The 23,623-nt window shown below is 39.0% G+C and overlaps 1 protein-coding gene across 1 annotated transcript in view; it reads right to left on the reverse strand.

Annotated features, from left to right (window-relative positions):
- Window positions 1-23,623, reverse strand: part of BMPER (BMP binding endothelial regulator) — a 231,281-nt gene that overhangs the window by 97,091 nt on the left and 110,567 nt on the right. The window contains exons 8-10 of the mRNA XM_089532445.1: window positions 16,218-16,327; window positions 13,694-13,834; window positions 10,444-10,548 (exon numbers count right to left, since the gene is read on the reverse strand). Coding sequence (XP_089388571.1) covers window positions 10,444-10,548; window positions 13,694-13,834; window positions 16,218-16,327 — 356 coding nt within the window. The remainder of the gene's footprint in view (window positions 1-10,443; window positions 10,549-13,693; window positions 13,835-16,217; window positions 16,328-23,623) is intronic.

Consider the following 23,623-nt stretch of genomic DNA (forward strand, 5'->3'; position numbering starts at 1 on the left):
ATAAAATCCGTACAAGTCAAAACCGCAAATGGGGAGGGCCAACTGCACTTGTATTTCCATGCTTTCGGAATGCTAGGTTGGCAGAAGCTGGAACTAGTGATGGGAGCTCACTCCATCATGCGGCACTTGGGCCTTGAACTGCCAACCTTCCAACCTGATGATCATTAGATTTGATGTCTTAAGCACTTAGCCACAGCGTAGTCCCCCACGTGGGGATGGACTATTTCCTACTTTATCTCAGACAGTAAAATGTCTTGCACCAACCCCACTGATCTGAATTTAAGTTAATTTTAGAAAATAAAATCTCACTCCTTGATTGAAGCTTCCTGAGGAAAAATTCATGCAACCTCAGTAGGGCAGTTCTCTCCATATTAAGAAAATAGGAAGGTGCTTCACCACTTCAGTCTATCTGTTCCCCCAGCCCATTATCCTCTACCCTGGAAATGATAAAATCTGACCCAGAGGATTTATGTCCAGTGCCATTCCAAAGCCCCCCCTTTCAAAAGATTGTCTGCATTATTTAGGGGAAAATTTTGCTTTGTTGCTCACCTACTGCCTATGAACTGAACTGGAGGGCTTTTATAGGTAAAGCATGTGCTCTACCTTCAAGCTATGATCCCTCCCCAAATTTATTTGAAAGCTCCCCCCCTCCCTTTTCCTCAGGCCATTCTACAACCACCTCTGGACAGCTTACAATAACCTAAAATGTTCACAGTTACAATAAAATACAGCAAACACAACTCAACCAATGTACAAGAGACAACTTTCAAAAAAGTGAATGAAGAAGCATAAATTCAGCAGCATCAAATTTATCAAAAACATATGATAGAAATATATGCAACAATGCTAAACTACCATGTTTAATACCCTGGAAAAAATTTTAAAAGTCTTTTCATAGGGCTAAACAGACAGAAGGTTAGATACTAGGAAGAACTCTCTGGGGTGGGCAATTTACACAGCGGGGGCTCATTTGATGGAGACGATACCTCATTTGATGGAGACACTGCAAAACATGAGTAAATGGCAAGATGTGGCACTAATGGTACTGAGCTATCCCACTAGATGCCTCACCCTTAAACTACTTGGTAATCTGGTCATCTATACTGGCCTGGAGTATTTTTATCATCCACCTAATCTTTTGGTTTTCCCATTACACACAAGAAAATGATAAAATTATCCTTACTTAGAACATGGTATGCTACCTGTAGTGTGCTTAGTTATTTCCCAGCAGTTGTCATGAAAATACAGTAAGCATTCCAGATCCACAGATTCTGCATCCATAGATTCAACCATCCACAGTTTCAACATACAACTGTCCTTTCCTATCTGTGGGGGATCCATTCCAGACACCCCCTGCAGATAGCAAAAAAACCATGTGACCTTAAGTCCCATTCTTTTTAATGGGCACATGCTCCCGCTCATGTCACCATGTGCTTGCGTGCGTGCGTGCGTGCGTGCGTGCCCATTGAAGAAGCCAGGGCTTGCTGTCCAGGGAAGCTTAAACCACAGATGGCAAGCCTGTGGTTGGCACACTGTATTTTTAAAAAATCCAAAAAGCAAACCCTGATTTTGTCATTTATATAATAGCCACAATTTTACTTCATCATTGTATATAATAGCACTTGAGCATCCATGCATGTTGGTGTTCATGAGGGTTCTGGAACCAAACCCCAGTGGATATCAAGGGCCCGCAGCATCATCTACACATACTGTATATACCGAACTGTAAGTCGAGAAATTTATGCCCCAAAATTGACCCTAAAATTTTGGGTAGACTTATATAAGGGCCAAAACATCAGTAGTGCTTAGAAAGGTCATAAAGCAAGCAAGCCTGATGCCCCAATCTCAATTGAATACCAATTACTTCTCTCTCCAGTTTTGCAAGCCTTTGCTTTGTATCAGAAAAAAATCCCCATTTAAAAACATTTGCTTTTCTCTCTGGTCTGTTTTGCAAGCCCTGGCTTCCTAAGGAAAAACCTCTCCATTTAAATCCACGTGCTTCTCTCACTGGTCTCTTTTGCAAGATCTGGCTTCTGGTTAAAAAAAACCCTCTCCATTTAAACCATCTCTCCAGTCCCTTTTGCAAGACCTTGCTTCCTACAGAAAAAACTCTCCATTTAAAACCACTTGCTTCTGTCTCTAGTCCATTTTGCAAGACTTTGCTTCCTATGGAAGCAATTCCCCATTTAAATCCACTTGCCTTCTTTCTCAATCGATGTTAAAACCTCTCCTCCAGCACCTGGGAATTGGCTGGGAGAGGTCCAGAGAAGGAGGAGGGATAGAAGTGGTATTTCCTCCTTTCCTTCCTTCCTTATAGCCCCCTAAGTTTTACCCTCAACTTATTCACAGGTCACATCAAAATCCAGGATTTTGACCCTAAACCTTCCTTCGGCTTATACATGAAGTTGATGGTATTTACAAGCATGATACCATATTTAAGTCTGATCATTAACACTCTGAGGACATTTTCTGAGGCTGGGTCTTGGTGAAGACTTTTTCATCACACTAAGCCCTGGCTTCAGAGTTAGTGTAATATAACAGCTAGCATGCTCGATTCATGGTATATTCATACTGCACAATTTTAGCAGTTTGATACACTTTAACTACCAAGGCTTCATCATACAGAATCCAGGGGTTTGTAGTTTGGTGAAATACTTACAATTCTGTAGTGCATTCCCTTGAACTATAATATTAGAGCTCTTTGGCAGAGAAATCTAAATACCTCACTATACTACAAATCCCTGGATTTTACAGCATGGGGGAAGATAAAGTGGTATCAAAGTCGTATAAGTGTGTAGTGTAAATACATCCTCAGGCTGGAGAGGTATCCATTCATCCTTGAAGCTTGGATTACTTTGATTTAGCTTAGCAACCTTGGACTAACTAAGAGAGAGAGAGAGAGAGAGAGAGAGGAGATCTAATATAAAGATCATATCTATGGGCTGTAACAGGTCTTTGGCCATGGCTATGTAATTTTGACAGCTATTTGGTGCCCAAGTATCCATGCTGTGCACTTGGATTTTGCTCTGTGTTTTTGGCAAGACAAAATGTTGCTCCTTTTAGTATAAATCACCTGTTATAATACCTTTTTTTCACATCCTTTTAATGGGAAACGTACAAGCCATCCGCTCTCAAAACTCTTCCCTGCCCCCACAACCACTACATCCAGAGGGAAAGATCTTAATTGGGGAAACTATACAAGCACAGATGGAAGGAATACAGCTGAATGTTGCTTAATTGCACTGGATAGTCTTACCTCTGTGTTTGCATGAAAGGACTTCAGCCATCATCCAAGCTGAAAGTGGCAGGAATTCAAGCAAAATTAGGGTCTGCAAGCCAACCTGCTAAGGCTGGTTACTTGAGCCACCATCCTGGCATGGCTTTCTGTTTTTGTCTTGTAGAATAAGGAAGCCCATTATTACTAACATGTGCTGTTAGAGTTTGTTCGCACTGACGGCTCCCTTAGGAGTGGGCTTAGGAGATGCAATTCCATTTTTGTCTATGAATATTTATAAGCAGAACACATTTGAGAATCTATGAATCCTGCAGAATCTTTTCCTTCCCTTCTTATTTTTCATGAGTGTTTCAATTTTATATCCAAAGGTCATCCTTTTCTGTTTTTATTTTTACTCGTCTTTTTAAAAGACAAAACTAATTAGGATTTTTTTTTTTTTTTGGTGTTTCATTGTGCAATAGCAGCAGCTGCTGTTGTTTTGTGCTTAATCTGGCTCTAGAAGTATGACCAGCCACTTTTATTTTTTGTTCTTTGTAAGAATAACAGATGTGTATAAAAATGTAACATTGTCTGTGTTAGGCACGGGACAGTGTGCCCTAAATAAATCTGAAACTCACCATAAATTTATAGGTTCAAAATGTACACACAATAAATCTCCCAGAAAACTACATACCAAAGAATCTAAATCTAAAATTCTTGCTAAATGCAGAGACCCACACATCTAATTATTAGCTTTTGTTTTTCTGTTTTTCAGATCTGCATCAATCATTTGGTGAAGTAGGCAGGTATATCCAAAATGGTCCCAGAGAACCATGATTCCAGGAAATTAAGATCTGAATCCCTGATCAGCCATGGAAACCCTCTGAGTGATCTTGGGCAAGTCATGTTCTCTCAGCCTGAGAAGAGGCAATGGCAAACTTCCCCTAAAGGAATGTTGTCAAGAAATCTCCATTATAGGTTCATCATGACTTGGAAATGACTTGAAGGCACATGACAAGATTTAGTGCGCTTCCAAACTAGTTGCAAAGAAGTGAGAGCTCTCACAGCAGATATTGATCGTTGGTGTCATCTGTGCTTTCACATCCAGTCTGTAAAAGGCACCATGAATGAAGGATGAAAGAAGCTATGTGACAAGGCCAATTATCATGCAGTATTTATAACACTCAGTGTAGACAATTGGCCATTCATCAGTTCTCTTATGTGTCTTTGCTCACCAGCAAGGACTAAGACTGTTCAGTGAGCCTGCAATGCTAGTTGTCTCAACAAGCTGGGAAGAGAGACTGAAAAACTAGAAGTGGCGCTAATACTTTTCTATGAAAATAACCTTTTACTTTCAACTTTTCAGTATCTAGTATGTTCAAATACAATGATGCAGCTTCATCTCACCCTTTGGTGACCAATATTAGATTACTGAAGCACTCTATTTCAAAATCAACAGGATGGCTGAAAACATGATGTCTTTATGGTGCAAGGCTCTATATAACACCCACTGAAAATACTGTGAAGCAAGGATTGTATGATTATTTTTTGTGAGAAAAGGCCCTTCTTTCCTGTGAGAAAAGGCCCACATAATAAGATATATGAGCCACAAGCTGATGAATGTGTGCACAGAAATATAACATTGTTTGTGTTAATTCATATAATATGACAAAATATTTAAAATAAAATAAATGGGATACTACTAGGTAAAGGTAAATGCTTCCCCATTGACATGATTGTTTAGTCATGTTTGACTGTACAGTAGTTCATATCCGTTACTAAGCCAAGGAGACAGTGTTGCCAAAGACAACTTTATAGTCATGTGGCCAACATGACTAAACGGCAAGGCACATGGAATGCTGTAACCTTCCCAACAAAGTGGTATCTATTTATCTGCTTGCACTTTTACATGCTTTTGAACTGCTGGGTTGGCAGAAGCTGGGACTAGTGATGGTAGCACTTGGGCCTCAAACTCTCAATTTGCCAACCTTGCAGTCATCAGAGTTGGCATCTTAACCACTGAGTCACCATGTTCCCTATCATTTCACTACTATAATTTCATAATTCCCACAAGGTGGAATAGCAGAAAGACTATTTTTGGGGAAGTTCCTATAATAATGCAAAATTCTAATCTATTAAGATTCTCCTATCCTATTGATAACATTTGGATCACAAGACCATGCTTAGTTGTTGTTAACTGCTGTTAAATCAACTTTGATTTATGGCAACCCCATGACTGAGAGACCTCCAGGTCACACTATCATCCTATACGGCTTGGGTCCAGGCTATTTGAATTACTGTTATCTCCCTTTATGAACCCACCAGAACACTGAGATCATCCGGATAGGCCCTTCTCTCTGTCCCACCACCCTTTCAGGCATGTTTGGTGGGAATAAGAGAGAGTGCCTTCTCAGTGGCTGCTGCCAGTCTCTGGAACTCCTGCCCTAGAGGCCAGGTTGGCTCCATCCTTGCTTTCCTTTCAGTGGCAGATAAAACATTTTTATGTCACAAAGCTTTCTCACACTGACAATGGGTGCTATATGAAGTTGTATAACAGTTTTATAAAGCACTTTTAAATTTTAAAGTATGTTTTTAATTTTTTAAAATTGTTTAATTGCTTTTTTAAACTTTGTATTTTTAATGTTTTGTATTGTTTTAACTTGAACTGTTTTAAATTTTGTTAGCTACCTTGAGTCCCTATACTGGGAGAGAGGTGGGATATAAATATATAAAATCATCATCATAATCCGCCCTACTCAGATCTTGTAGACTCAGGGCTGTGGCTTCTTCAATTGAGTCTATCCATCTGAAATGTGATCTTTCTCTTTTCCTACCATCTTCTACCTGATCAAACGTGATTTTTCTTTTCTACCAAGCAGCATTATCTTTTCTGCTGAATTATGACTGTTTGACTCCAAAGTACTACAGTTTCAGTTTAGTGATCTTGGCTTTTAGGGATAATCCAGGCTTGATTTGCTCTAGGATCCTTTTATTGGCTGTTTTTTTAAAGCAAACTGTGGTATCCATAGAACTCTTCTTCAGCAACTCATTTCAGATGAATTTATTTTCTTTCCGTCAGTTTTCTTCACTGTCCAGATTTCACAACCATACATAGAATTTGGAAATATGATGGCATGGACAAACCTAACTTTCGTATTCAATGATATACCTTTACACTTCAGGATCTTGTCTAGTTCCTTCTTGGCTGCCCTTCCAAATCCTGGTCTTCTGATTTCTTGATTACAGTCTCCATTGTGATTAATGACTGAGCCAAGGTATAGAAAAGCTTTAACTATTTCAGTGTCTTCATCATCTATTTTAAAGTTATGTAAATCATCTTTGGTCATAATTTTTTTAAAATAATATTTTATTAAAGATTCTAACTACAATAAAACAGTATACATAGGTATAAAAGAAAAAGAATGGAGATTGGGCCTGATCCTGCCGGACCAGATGAGGATCTGGCCCAATTCCGAAGTAAACAGCCTTTACCCCAGGGTAAAATATCCCTGGTTTTGTGCTGAGTTTCCTAGAAACTCCATGGTAAAACCTTGCTGTTTACATCACTGCCTTGCATTCCTTATTTTGTCAACCATCACTTTCACTCAAAAACCACCACCCCTGATCACTACATCTGACATGTAAACAGGATGCCTGGCTGCACCCACATGTCGAGGTGCGCTATTTCCACATCAGACATGGCGACCGGGGGGGGGGGGGGGGCTTCTGAATGAAAATGATGATGTGGCAGGGTAAGGAACACATGTGGATCCCGAGTTGCTGTGGGATGGGTGGATGAACATTTACCAGTCCCTGCTCTGACCCAGAGGCTGACCTAGGTAAGAAATGGAGCTAGGAAAGCATGGGCTGAGTCTGTGGCTGTCCTGTCCCGTCTGCTCAGCCCCTAACTGAATATTATTTTAGAACCATCTCTTTATATTTCAATATCATCATAAATCTTCCTTGAGTTCTAATTTCATTATATCACATAATAATGTTTCAAGTGCTATACCTACTACAGTACAAAACCTATATCCATGGGACCAGTACAAGTGGTGTCACTTGTTTCTGTCCAAAAACAAACAAACAAAAAACAGGTCTCTCTAGGCATCTGGAGATCCTCCAGCACAACTTTATGGTTAATTTTCTCCAGAAATATATGGTTCACTGTTATCTGCATATTTCACTATTCATGATAAGTCTGGAAATGTATCCCTTACAAGATATGAGGGTTGTACTATGCCAGAATGAGTTATAGCCCATGCGATACCTTTTCATTTATAACTATTTAAAACTCATATGAGGGCTCCTCCCAAATTCCAACCAGATGGGCATAGTTTCCTCAACACCTCTAACTCTGCAGCACATACAGTGGCCCCTTGGTATCTGCTGGGGGTTGGTTCTGGGAGCCCCTGTAGATATCAAAATCCATGGATGCTCAAGTCCCATTATATACAGTGATATATTAAAACGGTATACCTTATATAAAATTGCAATATGTAAAGATTTTCTCTCTGACAAGCTTGTCAAGTCATGTCCAACTGTAGGGAGCGGTGCTCATCTCCAATACTAAGCTGAAGAACCAGCATTGTCTCATCATAGGAATTTCATGGTAAAGAAACATTTCAATGAGGGTCACTCCCAAGCTCTAGTGCGCAGTGGCAGCACCATCATGGTGGCCTCCAGTCCACACAGGGGCCGCCATGATGACGCAAGCGTGGCACAACATCTGCATGTCATGGTGCTGCACTTGTGTCACTGACATGCCACAGTGCGCCAATGGTGCACTCATGGTGGCGGCCGCGCACACCAAGAAGAACGTGCTTTTAGCAGGTTCTTTTTGGTGTGGAAGGAGCCCGTGCAATTTGGTTCCTGTGGACTCCCTCAGGAACAAAAACGGGCAGCTCCAGTCTGCCCTTTCAGGGCGGCCTGCCAAGTCCTTATAGCTTGCAAAATGGAGCAGAGAGAGAAGCAAGTGGATTTAAATGGAGAGGCTTTTCCATAGGAAGCAAAGGCTTGCAAAATGGACCAGAGAAAGAAGCAAGTGTTTTTAAATGGGGAGTTTTTTCTGATAGGAAGCAAAGGCTTGCAAAATGGATTGAAGGGGGAAGAAACTGATGTTCAATGGAGATTGGGGCATCAGGCTTGTTTGCTTTAGGACCCTTCTAAGCACTACTGGTGTATTGACCCTTATATAAGTCTACCCCAAAATTCAATATCAATTTTGGGGCATAAATTTCTCGACTTATAGCTGAATGTATACGGTAAATAGAAAACCCTATCTATATAATGAAGGGAAAGAGAATGCATAAGTTTCTTCCAACAAGTAGTTACACAAAATATATATATATACAGAAAAATGGGCTTAGGCTTAGGCCTGTGCTTGAACCATCATTTTTTAATTGTTATATCTCTGTAATGTATCTCTATAAAGGAAGGAATTAGCAAGTGAGGCTTAACAGCACTGCCAATATTTTTGATATTTCTGTTTATGCTTTTTTTTACAGTGCTGCATAGAATTTATATATGCTCTGAATTCCCTTAGGAAACAGGAATAGACATGTCATTCGGTCCTCTGGGAAGACTCTGCTACAACCTAAGAAGACCAGACTTTCAGTGGTGACCAAGAGGACCTTCTCATCAGCTGCTCCCAGGCTCTGGAACAACCTGCCAGACAAGATCCACCATGTTACCACCTTGGAAGCCTTTAAAAAGGCTATTAAGATGGATCTCTTCTGGCAGACTTTCCAGACTATGTTAGATCCATTAGACTTGCCTCCCCCCTCTAATGATACCTCTATTGTTCCAATATCAAAATTGATTGATTCCATCCCTCCCTATCCCCCCCCCCCTCATCTCTTGCGCTAATCGGCTCAAATGTTTAGTGTATTCCTATTGGACAGTTTTAAATGTGGATGTTTAATCTCTTTTTATGGGTTGATCACTGTTTTTATGATTGAGGGGGAGGGTTGAGGTTTGGGGTTTTTTTAATTGTAATTTTTAATTGTTTGATGTTTTAATTATAGTGTTGGAATCCGCTCTGATTCCTTTGGGGAAAGCGGAATACAAATTATTATTATTATTATTATTATTATTATTATTATTAAAATATTATTATTCACAGATGGAAAGAGTAATCACAATAATTTACTTTGTAGGAAAACACTACTTTCTCCAACCAAAGACAGAAACATACTACTTTCTCCAAGCGAATGGGGATTAATATAAATTCGAATACATTCAGCTATACAGGAAGCTCAATACAGCTGTATGTGTATTAACCCAATTATCAAGACAATGCTGAACACATCTTTTTTTTTATCCATTCCTTATTTTACTTCTGATGGAAACAGCAGCTTGAAATTTAAACTTTAGTCACAAACATGCTTAGAAGCAAGTAAATTCTGCTGAAATCAATTAGGCATACTTCCAAATAAGTGAGCTTCCAGAATGACAGCTCTGCACACCATCAACAAATAAGTATTATGCACATATTCCATATTTTCCCCCACCATAGCATTCTTTTAAAATTAGAAAAAAGGGAGAAGTAGGAAGTAAATATTTGCAAAATGGAAAATGACATCTGTACCCCACCATAAAATTTCAAGAATGAAGCAGGGCCTAATTTGAAAACACCGAAAGTGTAATTAATCAGGTCCAAACATTTTTAAAACCACACTTATTAAGTAACATTGTGCTGTCTAAGGCAAAGTAATAGAGAGCTCTCCAACCCATCCTAAGTGTACAGTTATTAGATCCATCCAAGCTATTTTGGCATATAAAGCAGAGAATCCCACAACCATGTATCCCCATTTAAAAAAATATGTAAATAATAGTAAATGATTTCTTTTTTAAAAAAAAATGCTGCTCTATCGGGACATCCGAGATCTATTGCCTGAGGCAACTACTTCATCCTGTCTAATAGCAGAATGGGCCTTTATTAATAATGGCAAAGAGAATGACAAAGAGAGAGAAACCAAAAAAGAAGGAATGGAGCAGACTAAAAAGAATGAAGAAAAAAATAGGAATGGAAAAAATGTGGACTGGAGATAAATGCCTAGAGGAAAGCAGAACCAGGGGAAACATGTGTTAAACTGTTCTGAATACTATACTCAGTCACAGAACCTGAGATTGTTCTCCTTTTACCAAAATCTGCTTCTACCAAGCCTGCCACAGTTTTTGCTAATTGGGGGGGGGGGGGGGCGATGGACACTCAGTGTTACACTCACATGAGGGCAGCTGATGACTGGAATGCAGTGCTTCTTGCGACATTCGGTCTTGCCTTTCATACAAGCACAGATGGTGCAGTTAACGGAAGACCACATCTCTCCATCCTGCAGAAGGGGGAACATGATACAGCCATCAGCTGGGGTGGGAGAAGAACACTATTCCAGTAATGCATCATCCTCTCATACAAGCAAAAAAGCAATACTCTCCCTATTAGAGTTATGTCATTGTTTAGTCTAAATTAGTTATGAAGTGTCCATCTCCACCCTGGACGTAGGGTGGAAATCCATCAGGGATCATTTTTCCTTTTGGTCCTTTGAGATAGGGGGATATTATTCCACATTTAATGAAGACACATTAAAACATTTTTTTAAAAAAAATCAACAGTCTAATTAGTTGCCTTTTCTCCTGAAAAACATTCTTTTTGCAATTGTCCAAAATCACGATTGTCTCATATGGAATGACATAATTAGAAAAATCTGACTCAATATGGCCACTGTGATTGGCATGTTTAAGTTACTGCACATGAAAATATTTGATTAGAATGTCAGGACACAGCAAATTTATTCCCAGATGTGGCACCATTCTAGTTTAATCCAAGAATATACTTAATACTGCATACAAATTTGGATTACTTACAATGCTAAGGCAGACATCTGATCTGCTAAACATCTGAAAATGTTTAGAACAGACAGAGAACCAAAAACCTCACAATCCTAAATTCAAACAGGTACTAAACCCACCCATTCCTCCCCTCTCAATGACCCCATGAATTGCTTGAATAATCCCATTACAGTGGGGCCTTATTATCCACAGGCTTGCCATCTGCGGATTTGAGCATCCGCAGATGGCAAGCCTCATTATACCAAATGGTGGCACATACATGTGGCCACACTAGTGGGCACTTACATGTTGCACTACCACTAGGAACAATGGGACTTGAGGTCTCATGTTTTTTGGTTTCTGCAGGAGGTGGGGGGGTGTCTGTAACGAATCCCTCACAGATAGCAAGGTCCAACTATACAAATATCTTTGTGGATCCCATGTGACAAATAACATTACCAAAGTGTTTACCAATAGCCTAGCACCAGTTCTTTCATAGATAGCACCTGCAAGCTATTCATTTATTGGAATGAAATAACAATAGGGCAGATAATAAAAGAACATGAACAACAAAAAAGGATGTTTATGGATCTTTATGATCCAAAGCACAATAAGAGGATACAGTTTTTTTAAAAAAAAATCAAACTATTATAATCAATATCATTATCCTGCTAACAATATTTATAAACTTTATTAACTTTTGAGTGTGATATGAATTTTTATGACTTAGAACTGCACAACAAAATTCTACTACTACTATTACTTTCCTTACTCTTTACCTTTTCTAAAATATGTGCTAAATCCAATATTAACTCCTAATTAAAGTAGATCAATTGAAATCAATGGGATGTAAATTAGTTCTAATAAGTTTCACTCATTTCAGGAGGTAATTGGGACTAACACTGGACTGCTGGAGCACTGACCAGTCTTCATGCAAAACAGTCTCTTGACGGGAGAACTTGCACTGTTGCTTGTGAACAACTATTAAGGTACTTCAAACATGGAACTTTGTTTCAACAGATAACACATCTGTGATTTCTAACTTGGAACTCTGTCTTCATTAAAGTCACATACTACACTTTTGAGATGGAAAGGGGTTTTGTAACATCTTTCAGACTAAGGGAAAGATGCTGTTGCATAAACTTTCATAGTTTTAGGTCCAAACCACACTGCGGAAATAATCCCATTCCAGACCACTTTAATTGCCCTGGCTCAATGCTAGGGAATCCTGAGAATTGTAGTTTTCTGTGGCACCAGAGCTCTTTGAACGAGAAGGATAAATGTCTCACAAAACTACAGTTCCCAGGATTCCCTACAATTGAGCCAGGCCAGTTAAAGGGGTCTCAAACTGGATTATTTCTGCAGTATGTTTTGGACTTGAGTCTCAAAAGTGCTACAAGATCCCTCTGCATACGAATATTCCAGACTAACACAGCTATGTCTCTGAATTCTACACTTTCTACAGCTCATCTCTAAGACGTGAATCTACTTCTTAACAGTTGCCTACATAGGTATCCCATGAGGTTACAGCACTCTTCCCTTCTGCCCATTCAGTTAGAATGATTGTGGCCCTCTGGGGTTTGTGGCCCTCAAAGTTTGATATTTGAAATTTATACTTTTTGGAACATTTTCAAACTGTGGATGCTTGAATCCATGTATAAAAAATCAGTGTATAAGAAGGGCCAACTATATGGGTCTATAGGGGGATGAGATTCAAGATCTGGGGTGCACCTACAGTAGCCCTTTGGACACATGACAATAATCACAAGGCATCTGTCATTGCCCTACTGCTCCTTATTAGACACATGTATGCAGAAAGAATGTAAGTTAAGAAGGAGACAACTGATTGGGTATATAATTCTTCTTTTTCACATAAGCTCTAAGTGAACGAAGAGTAGTTTCTTTCACTATACTGTAAACAGCATTTTCATAGCCTACATAACACTGCAGCTTTGTCCAAAGTGTGTGTGGGGGGAGCAGTATTGGCTGGATAAATACTGTGTGCATAAGGGATTTAACTTTTCATCTGATCCCAGGATCTCTCAACACACAGATGGTGCACACAGTGACAGAAATCACTTCCAACAGAGAGATGCAGGAGGGAGAGAAACCCTGCACCACTTGAGAAAACAAACAGCCATACAGTAATATGGGAAGTGTTTTGGAGGGAATCCCCAATGACCTTGCGTGGGAGGAGAGTCGGAGTGGATTATGACCGCACAGCTTCCCAGTTCATGAAGCACTGTCTGTACTTATAACTGTGTACTGAATTGTATCCAGAAAAGCAAATTAAACTCCGATTGGCTCACTTGGGGGTGGGAGTGGGAGGAGGGGTTCCCTTTTGGCTGGGCTGTTGTCTTACAGCCCTCAGAGAAATACCTTTCAGATAGCTATCAGGAATCTGCTCAAGAAAGTGAATCATATATTCTGTACATTTTATGGCAAAAAGCAGCATCTTCATTCTCTGCCAAAGGAGAAAGGAGTAGGCCTACAAGGCTATTGTACTGGCTAAAGTAACCGTGTTGAATCCCTCTGCCTTAATTTAAGGGCCATTGCATAAAATCAATTTGGCTAAAAATTACAGCTTAGAATGTGTTACATCCTAATAATAATTCAGGTGTCCCAATAGAGCTTTGTGTGGACATTTACCCGGAAGATCTTGTTGCCAAACTTGCACACTTTTGTTTCCTCGGGAGACATGTAAGAGATGCATTCCTTGCAGCACTGTTCTTTGGTTCTGATGCAATCTCCAGGTGATAAGCATGTCTTCTTACACAGCACAGTAGAATCCTACAAAGAAGGAAGGAAAAAAGATACTGCAGATGAATGATGATATTCCCTCCTCAATTAAGGACTATTAGATACATCCAGTGGCAACCAATTTGTACCACAACTACTTGGTTTAGTCAGTATATACTGGATCTTTCACAGAGATATTAACATGAGGAATGTGTTCATGTTACTAATTTCACATAGCATGAGCACCTTTAACATTTTAACAAATGGGTTTGCTATCACTAAAATGTCCTTTTGATGACAGAGGAGGCCAAGTCATGTCTTTTCTTCTCTTTAGGGTTGCTTGGGGTCCTCAACTGTTTCAGTGCTTTCTGGTATGGGTGGTGTTTGGAATAAGATATGCTGGGGAAGCATACAAGAGAATACTTCTGATCTTGGAGGGAGCTCCTTACACAGTGAGTAGCAATAGCAATTGCAAGTACATTTACCACTTATCAGTGCATTTAAGCACTTCCTTAGCAGTTGCTAAATTGGAAACAGTGTGTAAGCTAATTGCCCCAACAAGCTGAGTACTCATTTTAGCAACCTACGGAAGGATGCAAGGCTGAGTAGACTCCCCCAGCCTGGGATTGAACTAACAACCTTGTGGCTGCAGTACCAGCATTTAACCACTGCACCACCAGGGCTTCCAGGTGTAAAAGAGCACTATCACAATAACAGGCCCTTTTCCTTTACAGGAACCCAATAACCAACTATCTTTGCATTAGCAACATCCACATCATACTTGAAACTCAATCTTCATGCAGAGAAACTCAAGATAGCTGTGTGAGTACAATTTTTTTTGCTGAACTATATTTTTTTAAATAAAAAATCCTTTCAACAGGATTTATACAAGCACAAATATATTCTGTAAGGTGAGTGCAATGGGCCCATAACTCATGCATATAATCAGTGACACACCAAGATGAAATCAACCTACCAGACATATATAGGTAGTCACTAGGAACTTGATAACACTTTTGGTTTTGCTGACTAGCCAGTGATGCAAAAGGTCAACATTGCCTTCAGTAATCTGACAGGATTATACTTGGTGGCTTCTGGCTTGATGGTTCATAAGACCCTTGACCTCAGGGTTCCATGCTTCCTACATAGCTAGGAAGGCAACAGAACTAGGGTTTGGGGGAGAAATGAAATGGAGCACTCTGTCCAGCCATTACCACTGTACTTTATTTCTATCATGGTTGTCAAGGAGACATTTGCTCCTCCTGAGCTGGTACTGAAATGGGACAGTTGCCTGTTCCAAATTGGCAAAGACCCCACATCAGGGGTGGCCAGGTGACACAGAGATCTCTCCCACAGACCTCCAAAAACATGAGTGAACTTCCTGTCTATGCTGTTACAATTGAGTACAAACTGATTTCAGGCAGAGAGATGCTCAAGGTGGGCTGCATTGTTTACTCCACATCTTCCTTCAGAAAATAAACAGAGTTGTTCACTCAAACAAGCAGCCTTTCTCAGTTTCTCACTGTACGTTTTGTTAACTAAGAGCCTGTACAGACTGGAACTTTGTGCCGGCCTACAAGCGAACTAGGGCTGCACTAGGGCTGAGTGTTCACACACTCAAAGCCCTTGTTGTGTCATCCGGCTGCACCATGGCGTGCACCATGATGACATACATGCAGTGCAGTGCCTAAAGGGCACTGGACAGAAGAGGTGTCATCATGGCGTGCAAGCGTGCCTGTGGTGCCCCTTCCGGGATGCCAAAAGGACCCACTGAGAGAAAGACAACAGGGAAGTCTAGCTACTTCTGTCTCCATCTGTTGCTCCTGAAGGCATACAGATGCCTCTGAAAACATAGTTGCATATTTCTCCACTTTCAAAATATTTAAGAGATGATGATGTGGAAGTGTATTGTCTCCACACAATGGAGACACACAAATGTGGCATTCATGTGGTCTAGGAAGAAAGCTCAGGGCATGCCCATTCCAATGAAGCCCAATTTCTTTATTCTTAGATGTATTAATGCAAGTCAGTGGAAGAAAATGTCTTAGCCTCTAAACTGCAGGATGAGTCTCCCTTATCTGGAATTCCAAAATCTGAAATAGTCCAAAATCTAAAATTGTCCACATGGGTAGCTGAGATAGTGACACATTTGCTTTCTGATGTTTTGATGTACAAAAACTTTGTTTTGCACACACATTTATTAACAATATTGTGTATAAAATCAACTTCTTGCTATGTGTAAATATAAATCGTTTTCATGTTTAGACCTGGGCCACATCTCCAAGATATCTTATTATGTATATGCAAATATTCCAAAATCTAAAACACTTCTGGTCCTAAGCATTTTGGATAAGGGAGACTCAACCTGCACATAAATGTTGGTGCTGCATCCTAAAAATAACTTTCATTAAGAGATGGGTTATTAGTAACTCACCCTGCATGTACATTTTGTACAATTGTCATACGCAAAGGAGGCTCCATTGTCATAAACATCGCTGTGAAAGAGACAGCTTCCAAATGGGAGATCAAACACTTTCCTCTGTCCTAGATATAAATAACAGGAAAAGAAACAGAATGTGGTTGGAAAGGAATGAAGCTGGTCAACAAAGATTGCTGTGATTACTATTACACAGCCAAGGCTCATCTGCCACCTATTGTTGGGTGCATTGATCTATTTGATATTTTTTTTATTGGATTGTAAGTTTCTCTTTAGTAGACCACAATCATCTGAGCTAAAGACAGGGAACTAGAAATAACACTGGAGACTCTGTTACACAACTTGTGAAAAAAATGAATTCTGAAGTGATTTATGGAAGTATGATCATCAAACAGCCCAGTGCCAGATAGTCTTACAAGAACTTATCATCCTGGGTCCGATGCAAAGATTCCACTCGCCACAGTCCTCCTGTCTGACATTCCTTCAAGTGGCAGAATCCAGAAAATGGACCTTGAGCCTTAGCTATACATAAAATACACTCTGCCACTGAATAATATTTGATTTAAAATATGCTTTTAAGAATCTATCTGCATTACAGAAAACAGTCTAACACCACTTTATGCCATAGCTCCACTCTTCAGATTCCAGCAATTTGTAGTTTGGTGAGGTATTTAAAATTCTGTGTTACAAAAACTTTTGTGCATGCTCCTAAACAAAACAGCAATACCAAGTTCCTCATCAAACTACAAATCCCAGGATTCCATAGAATGGATCCATAACAATGAAAGTGGTAGCAAACTGCTGTAACTCTGTAGTGTAAATACACAATAAGCAAGGATAGGTAACTTTGCAGAGCACACTGGCTCCCCATGGGACCTTGGATGGCCATTCCCTACTTCACTTCCTACCTTGATATTATTCTCAAACTTATGTTTTTCCTTCCCCATTCTTTCTAAGTTTAGTAGTTGTCCTTCATTTATGAGAGATGCCTATCCATAGATCAGAAGCTGTAACTACCACACCTCTAGTCCTATATGCTTGATTGCCCTCACACTCATCATCATTTTTGACAACTTATGCCACTTCTGTACAGGAATACTGATATATCCTTATAACAAAAACTGCAATGTAGTTTATTCCCACTTCACACTTTGAGGAAATGAATCTGTGAATAAGTGACTTGTTTAGGAGGACCACATTGGCTCAGTTATACTCAGGCTAACAAATCACATGCTAAATAATCAGTAATCCTTTGATGCCTCTGGAGATTGTTAGTATCTGTGATAGCAAAAAATTAATTAAAAATGAATCAAATTGAATATTTGTCAATCAAAGTGGACAACATAATTAAATCTATTTTTTAAATAAAAGTGGTTGATTTAAGTTGGATGTTGGCATTAATATCTCTCCAGAATTAAGTTAATAACTTATTGCTAATTAAATGAGCCACAGTTCTAAAGAGCCAACCAAGTTTACATCAGCCGGTTACCCAAAACCTAGTTCAATTTTTGAAATACCGTGTCTTACTATTGTTTAGTCTCTCAAGGTTGGGGAATAACAAGGTTTGGGTCACAAGTAGTAAGGACAGTTCTGAAGAGGGAGTGGTATGGTTTGTTTTCAGATGGTACTCATTTTCTACACTGAATACCACATGTAGTCTCTTCATCTGTGCCAGGGACATGGAATTCTTAAGCTTATAATTCTAGGAAATTTGTTGGGATCCATGAGAGAGGCAGCAAGCTAAAGATATCAGAAGGGTAAAGCTATTATAAAGCAGGGAGTAAGAAAAAGCAAATTATATATATGGTGGCATATGTGAGAAAAGAGGTTTTAAAAAATGCATGTGTTTCTTTCTCTCCAAAACTCAAAACAGGGATGAGGAGAGAGAAATTAAATTATGGATGAAATTTTTCACCTTTCTTTTCATCTGGCTTTTATAGAAATAATGCTACATGAATTAAAACACCAACTGAAAATTAAAAACATCTCCTTTTCAATATAAATGCAATCAAATTAGATTGTTTAGCTTAATAACGGTTAACATGTTATTTCTTACCTACTAAATTTCTCATTTCTGATTAGTATGCAACACTACATGCTGCAATGTGATATATTCTATCTTTCAATAATGCAATTTCAAATCAGAGAAGCATCATATATCACTTTGGAGACCATAGTATATGGATGTAATCATATAATTCCAGTGTGAATTGTTGTTTTGGTCCAATAATTGTGGCAGCTGTTTGTTCTACTGATTTTTCAAGCATATGACTCCAGTAATAACATAACATAATAAAGGAATATGAGATTCTGCTACATGTTATTCTAACTGATCCACCACAAGCAGGACACAAGGATAAATAGCCTTCTCCTGCTTTGGTGCCCTTGAAACGGGTAATCATAGGCATATAATCTTTCAATCTGGGGTGCCATCTAGCCTCTGTATCTTGTATCCACTGATACCTTATTTTCCTTGCAGTTGTCCTTCCTTTTAAAGAAATCTGTTTCCTATCATATCTTGTAGCTGTGAATTCCAAAAGTTATTTTGTGTTTCACGAAAAAGTATTTCCTCTTCCTTGATTGCAGGGCCACCTCTTTAAAAAGGCCAGATTCTACAAGTCAGATAGTCATTTCAGCAGTTGTCCTTGGTCAGCTACACAAGGTGGTACTGTAAGTGGAATGGGACAGAGAGCAGGAGGGAGAAGCTGTGGCAGTGTTAGAAAAAAGTGATGCTGAAGGTTTTTTGTGAAATTAGTTAGTGGGCATGTAAAAAGTTTTAATCAGGAAAGATCAAGAAACTGAGATCAGGTGTGAGCAAAATGCATAAAAGGACTTAAAAATTAGGCAATCAATTATTTTACATTACATCCTTTAGGGAAGAACAAATTGAGGGAGCCCTGGCTCCCCATTCTCCTCAGTGCCATGGGACACTTTGCTCATTTGGAGTATTCCCCAACATTGCAGAGAATATGGGACACCTTGCCTGTGCAGTGCTCTTTTTATCTATCACAGCAATTACACGTACGCTACAACTAGTATATATGAGCAAATATGCATTTATATGTCACAACCTTTCCTTTAAGTCCATTTTAGCAAAGCTTGCACATTTTCTTTTTACGTCAAGTTAGCCTTGATAAAGAGATACATTTTTAAACTGTCTAGTGACAAGATAAAATCTTAGTCTTATTTTGTATGCTTTATTACCAATATAACAGTCCTATTTTAATTATGTTTTAATATGGTACTGGATTGTTGTATGGCTGCAAAAGCCTGGTCTGCTAATGTAGAATAAACTTTATTGATTGATTGTATGGTAATAAAATGCATGCTAGTATATGTCAGCAAATGAGTAGCATTTGTTTTTCTGATATAAAAAAATAGTACCCTATCACAGTTTGGTTATAATGTATTGGGGCATTTAGCTTCAGATGCCGTGTGTCTTTAACCAATCTCATCTGCTGTAAGCAGACAGTCAAATGATCCCCACCTGCACTAATATACTTTATTCTTAAACAAGCACACAACTTTAAAAAGGCACAGTACATCCTGCAGAACAATCTCCTTGATGTAATGTTTTGAGTTAGAAAGCAGTAATCACTAAGTGATGATGTGCACCAGCCCAGAAGATAATTCGGTACAACTTTTATGGCATGCCAGCCAAGTCTTGCAGGATATGAAAAATCCCAGTCAACGCCAAGACTATCCTATGAAAATCAGTTCAAGATGTTCAGCATTCCCATTTGGGACAACACATCCTTTGCACTGTGCATTGCATGGAGACACATTATACTGGTCTGGCAGTGCTGGAAAGCCATGAATGACATATCTAGTATATTCACTAACAAAGCCTCTTGCTCAACTGTATCCTCCCTAAAGGCAATTGCATCACAACATCTCCCATTTAGACTGTGGGCACATGAGGAAGCAAGGCATTTTGCCCCCCCCCCCCCCCCATCAACAGATGCACCACTGAAACCAATCTTGCACTATGGTAAAAAATGCTATGACACTGCTGTTGAAGTGGGCAACACCAACAAGGATCATGGGTACATATTTTAAATAGCACATGAATAGTGCACACATTTGAATCCAACTCTTATGTTCCAAAACATATTCCTTGGATGGCCTGCACCATTCAAATCACACCAAAGGTATGCAATTTTCTAGCTCAGAATTAACTGGTTACATAATAACTAGTTACTTGTAATTAATGATCCTCCACCAGCAACACAGATATAGCTAAGTTACATAAGGCTTATTGAACCACAAGGAGTTACTGGAATTTTTTGTGTTTATAGTTAATGGGGTATGTGGCTTCAATATATAGTGGAAGAGGTACATTACAGAATCAAGAGATAGCTGCTGCTCTGATATAATTATGGAGCTCATTCTCTGATATAGTTATGGAGATGACAAGGAGAGTGTATTTTGGACCATAGGTTAAAAGGCTTTAATATTCATTTGTTTTTTTAAATATATATATATATATATATATATATATATATATATATATTCTTAAAAAGAAACTATATAATTTCTCAAAAGGTATGTTTTTGAGAAATGGAAAAAGAAAGAGTTAAATTTTAAAAGTATAAATATAACATTCATTATTTACCAGGTCAGACCATCCAACATAGAAATGAATCTGATTGCTTTTTAAAAATACACTTCCAAGCTTTGGTTTTTATGTACTTGTTATATGTGGACTTTACTTGGTAGTATCTTCTCTCACAAGCTTAGCCTGTAACTGATCAATCACATCTACATATCAGAACTAGAATTGATATGCCTTATGTGAGTCACTTGATTTAAAAAAAAAAACCCAAACTAAGAATGTTAACTAGTTTTTAAAAGTAAAATCCTGTGTAATTCTGTGTCATTTTCAAGGAACAATATTAGACTTTTGTTATATTCTTTCACTCTTTGCCACCTCTTTCACCTCTTTGCCAAGAAGGAAGGAGCTAGAAAAGCCTGTGGTGGTGATGCACTGCCCAATGGTGGACCATAAACATTCAGAAAGGAAAGCCTGCAGCACATTGGTATGGGGAGGATGGGGATATGCAAAGACAAAAGGAAAGAGGGAGTGAACATGGGCCAAGATGAGAGAACAGACAAATAGAGGGAAGAGAAACACACTGAAATGAAAGAAAAACAGGAGAATTTGCACAGAAAAGATGAAGGGGAAAGTGCCAATGACAGGAAGAACGATTAAACAAAAGAGAGACACATGTAAACAATATGGAGGAAACCGGACAATGAAGAAAGATAGTGATGACTGGGAAATTGCAGACAATATTGGAGGAAAGGAAGACTTTGAATGAGGTAAGAGGAGGATGAGGCTAAGGGGCGGAAGAGACTACCCCAAAGAAAGCTGGCAAAAAAGCAGCCCCAATCCACATTTTTATGGATGCAGGAGCACTCCTGCAGTGTGCAGCATCTAAACGGTTCACCACTGGAGCGCCCAGAAGCCAGCTCATGTCTGGGAAGCCGAGCAGCTTCCAGGCATCTTGGGGGAATGCGGCGTCTAAACACCTCGCCCCTAAGCTGCCAGAAACCTGGCATTTAGAACCGGTCTGTTTGCCCCTAAGAGAGAGAATGTGAGAGTGCAGCCAGGGAGAGAGAGGTTCAGTGGTGACCTGGCCAAAAAGTAACAGGATTCATAAGATCAAAGATCCTTTTCTATGTACTATCATTAATTTCCCACATTTTAACAAGTGTAGTTTTGGCCAGAAATAGAGACTAATATATTTTGCTAGTCAATGGCTATTATTAAATTGCACTTTTGTGAGGTTAAAGAGAATTTCAGCCTAATATTGTTTCACACAAAGTCCATTCTGTCCAAACGGGGATTAAAAATACTATAGATATGCTTAAAATATGTTGACACATGCGAGTATGTGTCTATTATGTATGTAACACTACTCTACCCTTCTTCTTGAAGGAAGCAACAAGTAGTTTTAGCAATTTTCTTACCACCGTGAGAAAGTATGTGAAAACTGGACAGTTCACTTGTTTTTTTGGCACAATATCTGCACAAAATTTTGTACAGTTTTTGTGTGTGTCCAGAAAAAAGCTTTCCTACATAGGAAAAGCTGTTTCCTGTGCTTGAAATGCTGTTTCCCTGCACAAAACAACCAAACTGTGTATAGAGTAAGTCATCAAAGGCAAAGATTCTCAGCAGCCAAAGAGTCTTCTCATCAGGGTTTTTCAACCATAATTAAAATATTTAATATTATTTCCATGCCTAGTGTCTAATTATTAATATTCTTTTTATTCCCAGTGTCTAATTATTAATTTCAGTTTAATAAATGCAAATGGATCTGGGAATCATTATTTATTTTAATACATGATTAATTGTAAGGTGTACAATTTTAAAAAATAAATAGATTTGAACTAAAAGGTTAACTAGTTTATCTTCCCTCTACCAGGTGTGTCTGCTGCTGTTCTTCCACATGTTAAAGGTAGAGAAGCTACCACCATTCACTCTTGCTTTAAATAATGGAGTATTCACATATGGGTACAAACAACTGTAACTCTTCCAGCCAGGAAAGTGAAAAACCTACAGGTGACGTCCAATTACTGCCAGCATCCAATAAGAACAGCAGTGACTTTAAACTTTAGTGTTTTTGTCACTAACTTTCGTATCTCAAGGTGTATGTGTGTGTAGGCATGTGTGTTTATGTTGAAATTACTATAGAACACATGTTTTGGGCTATGATTACATTGATTTCTTCACCCACTGTAGCTGTCTGGTTAATTCTGAAGGTACTTAGTTGCTGTATGCCTCAAGTCATTTCCAACTTATGGTGACTCTATCTATGGGTTTTCTTGGAAAGATTTGTTCAGAAACGTTTGCTATTGTCTCCCCCTTGAGACTGAGAGAGTGTAAATTGCTTAAGGTCACCTAGTGGCTTTCCAAGGCTGAGCAGGTTCTCGAAGTCCAATCTCTATAGTCATAGTCCAATGTTCAAACTACTATACCACATTGGCTCTCTGAAAGTACTACCTGGATTCATAACACAAAGTAGCATCCTTGTAAATTAGATCTGGTGAGAAATCTAAGAGGTCTGACAAAAACAAAATCCCAACTGTTCCTCCTGCTAGACACACAGAGTGCATTCAAAGTGTTCCTAGCTGAGAGCTATATCTATCCTAAAGTATCTCTCTTCAGGAAAAATCATTATCTTTAAAAAAAAAAGATGCATCATAAATGCTTAAGTGTCAAAAAACATGCTCTCTTTTTTGGGGGAAAGTCACATATAGTGGTTTTCTGGAACCAGTCCCATATTTACTCTCCAAAATACATCATACAGCTCACAACTGAACAAAACAAGGCATTTCAAACCGGCTTCCAGGCTGGCTATGGAGTTGAGACTGCCATGGTCGCCTTAGTTGATGACCTC

Source organism: Sceloporus occidentalis, unplaced genomic scaffold, assembly GCF_023333645.1.
Source record: "Sceloporus occidentalis isolate IW3139 unplaced genomic scaffold, rSceOcc1.0.p SCAF_7, whole genome shotgun sequence".
NCBI lineage: Eukaryota > Metazoa > Chordata > Lepidosauria > Squamata > Phrynosomatidae > Sceloporus > Sceloporus occidentalis.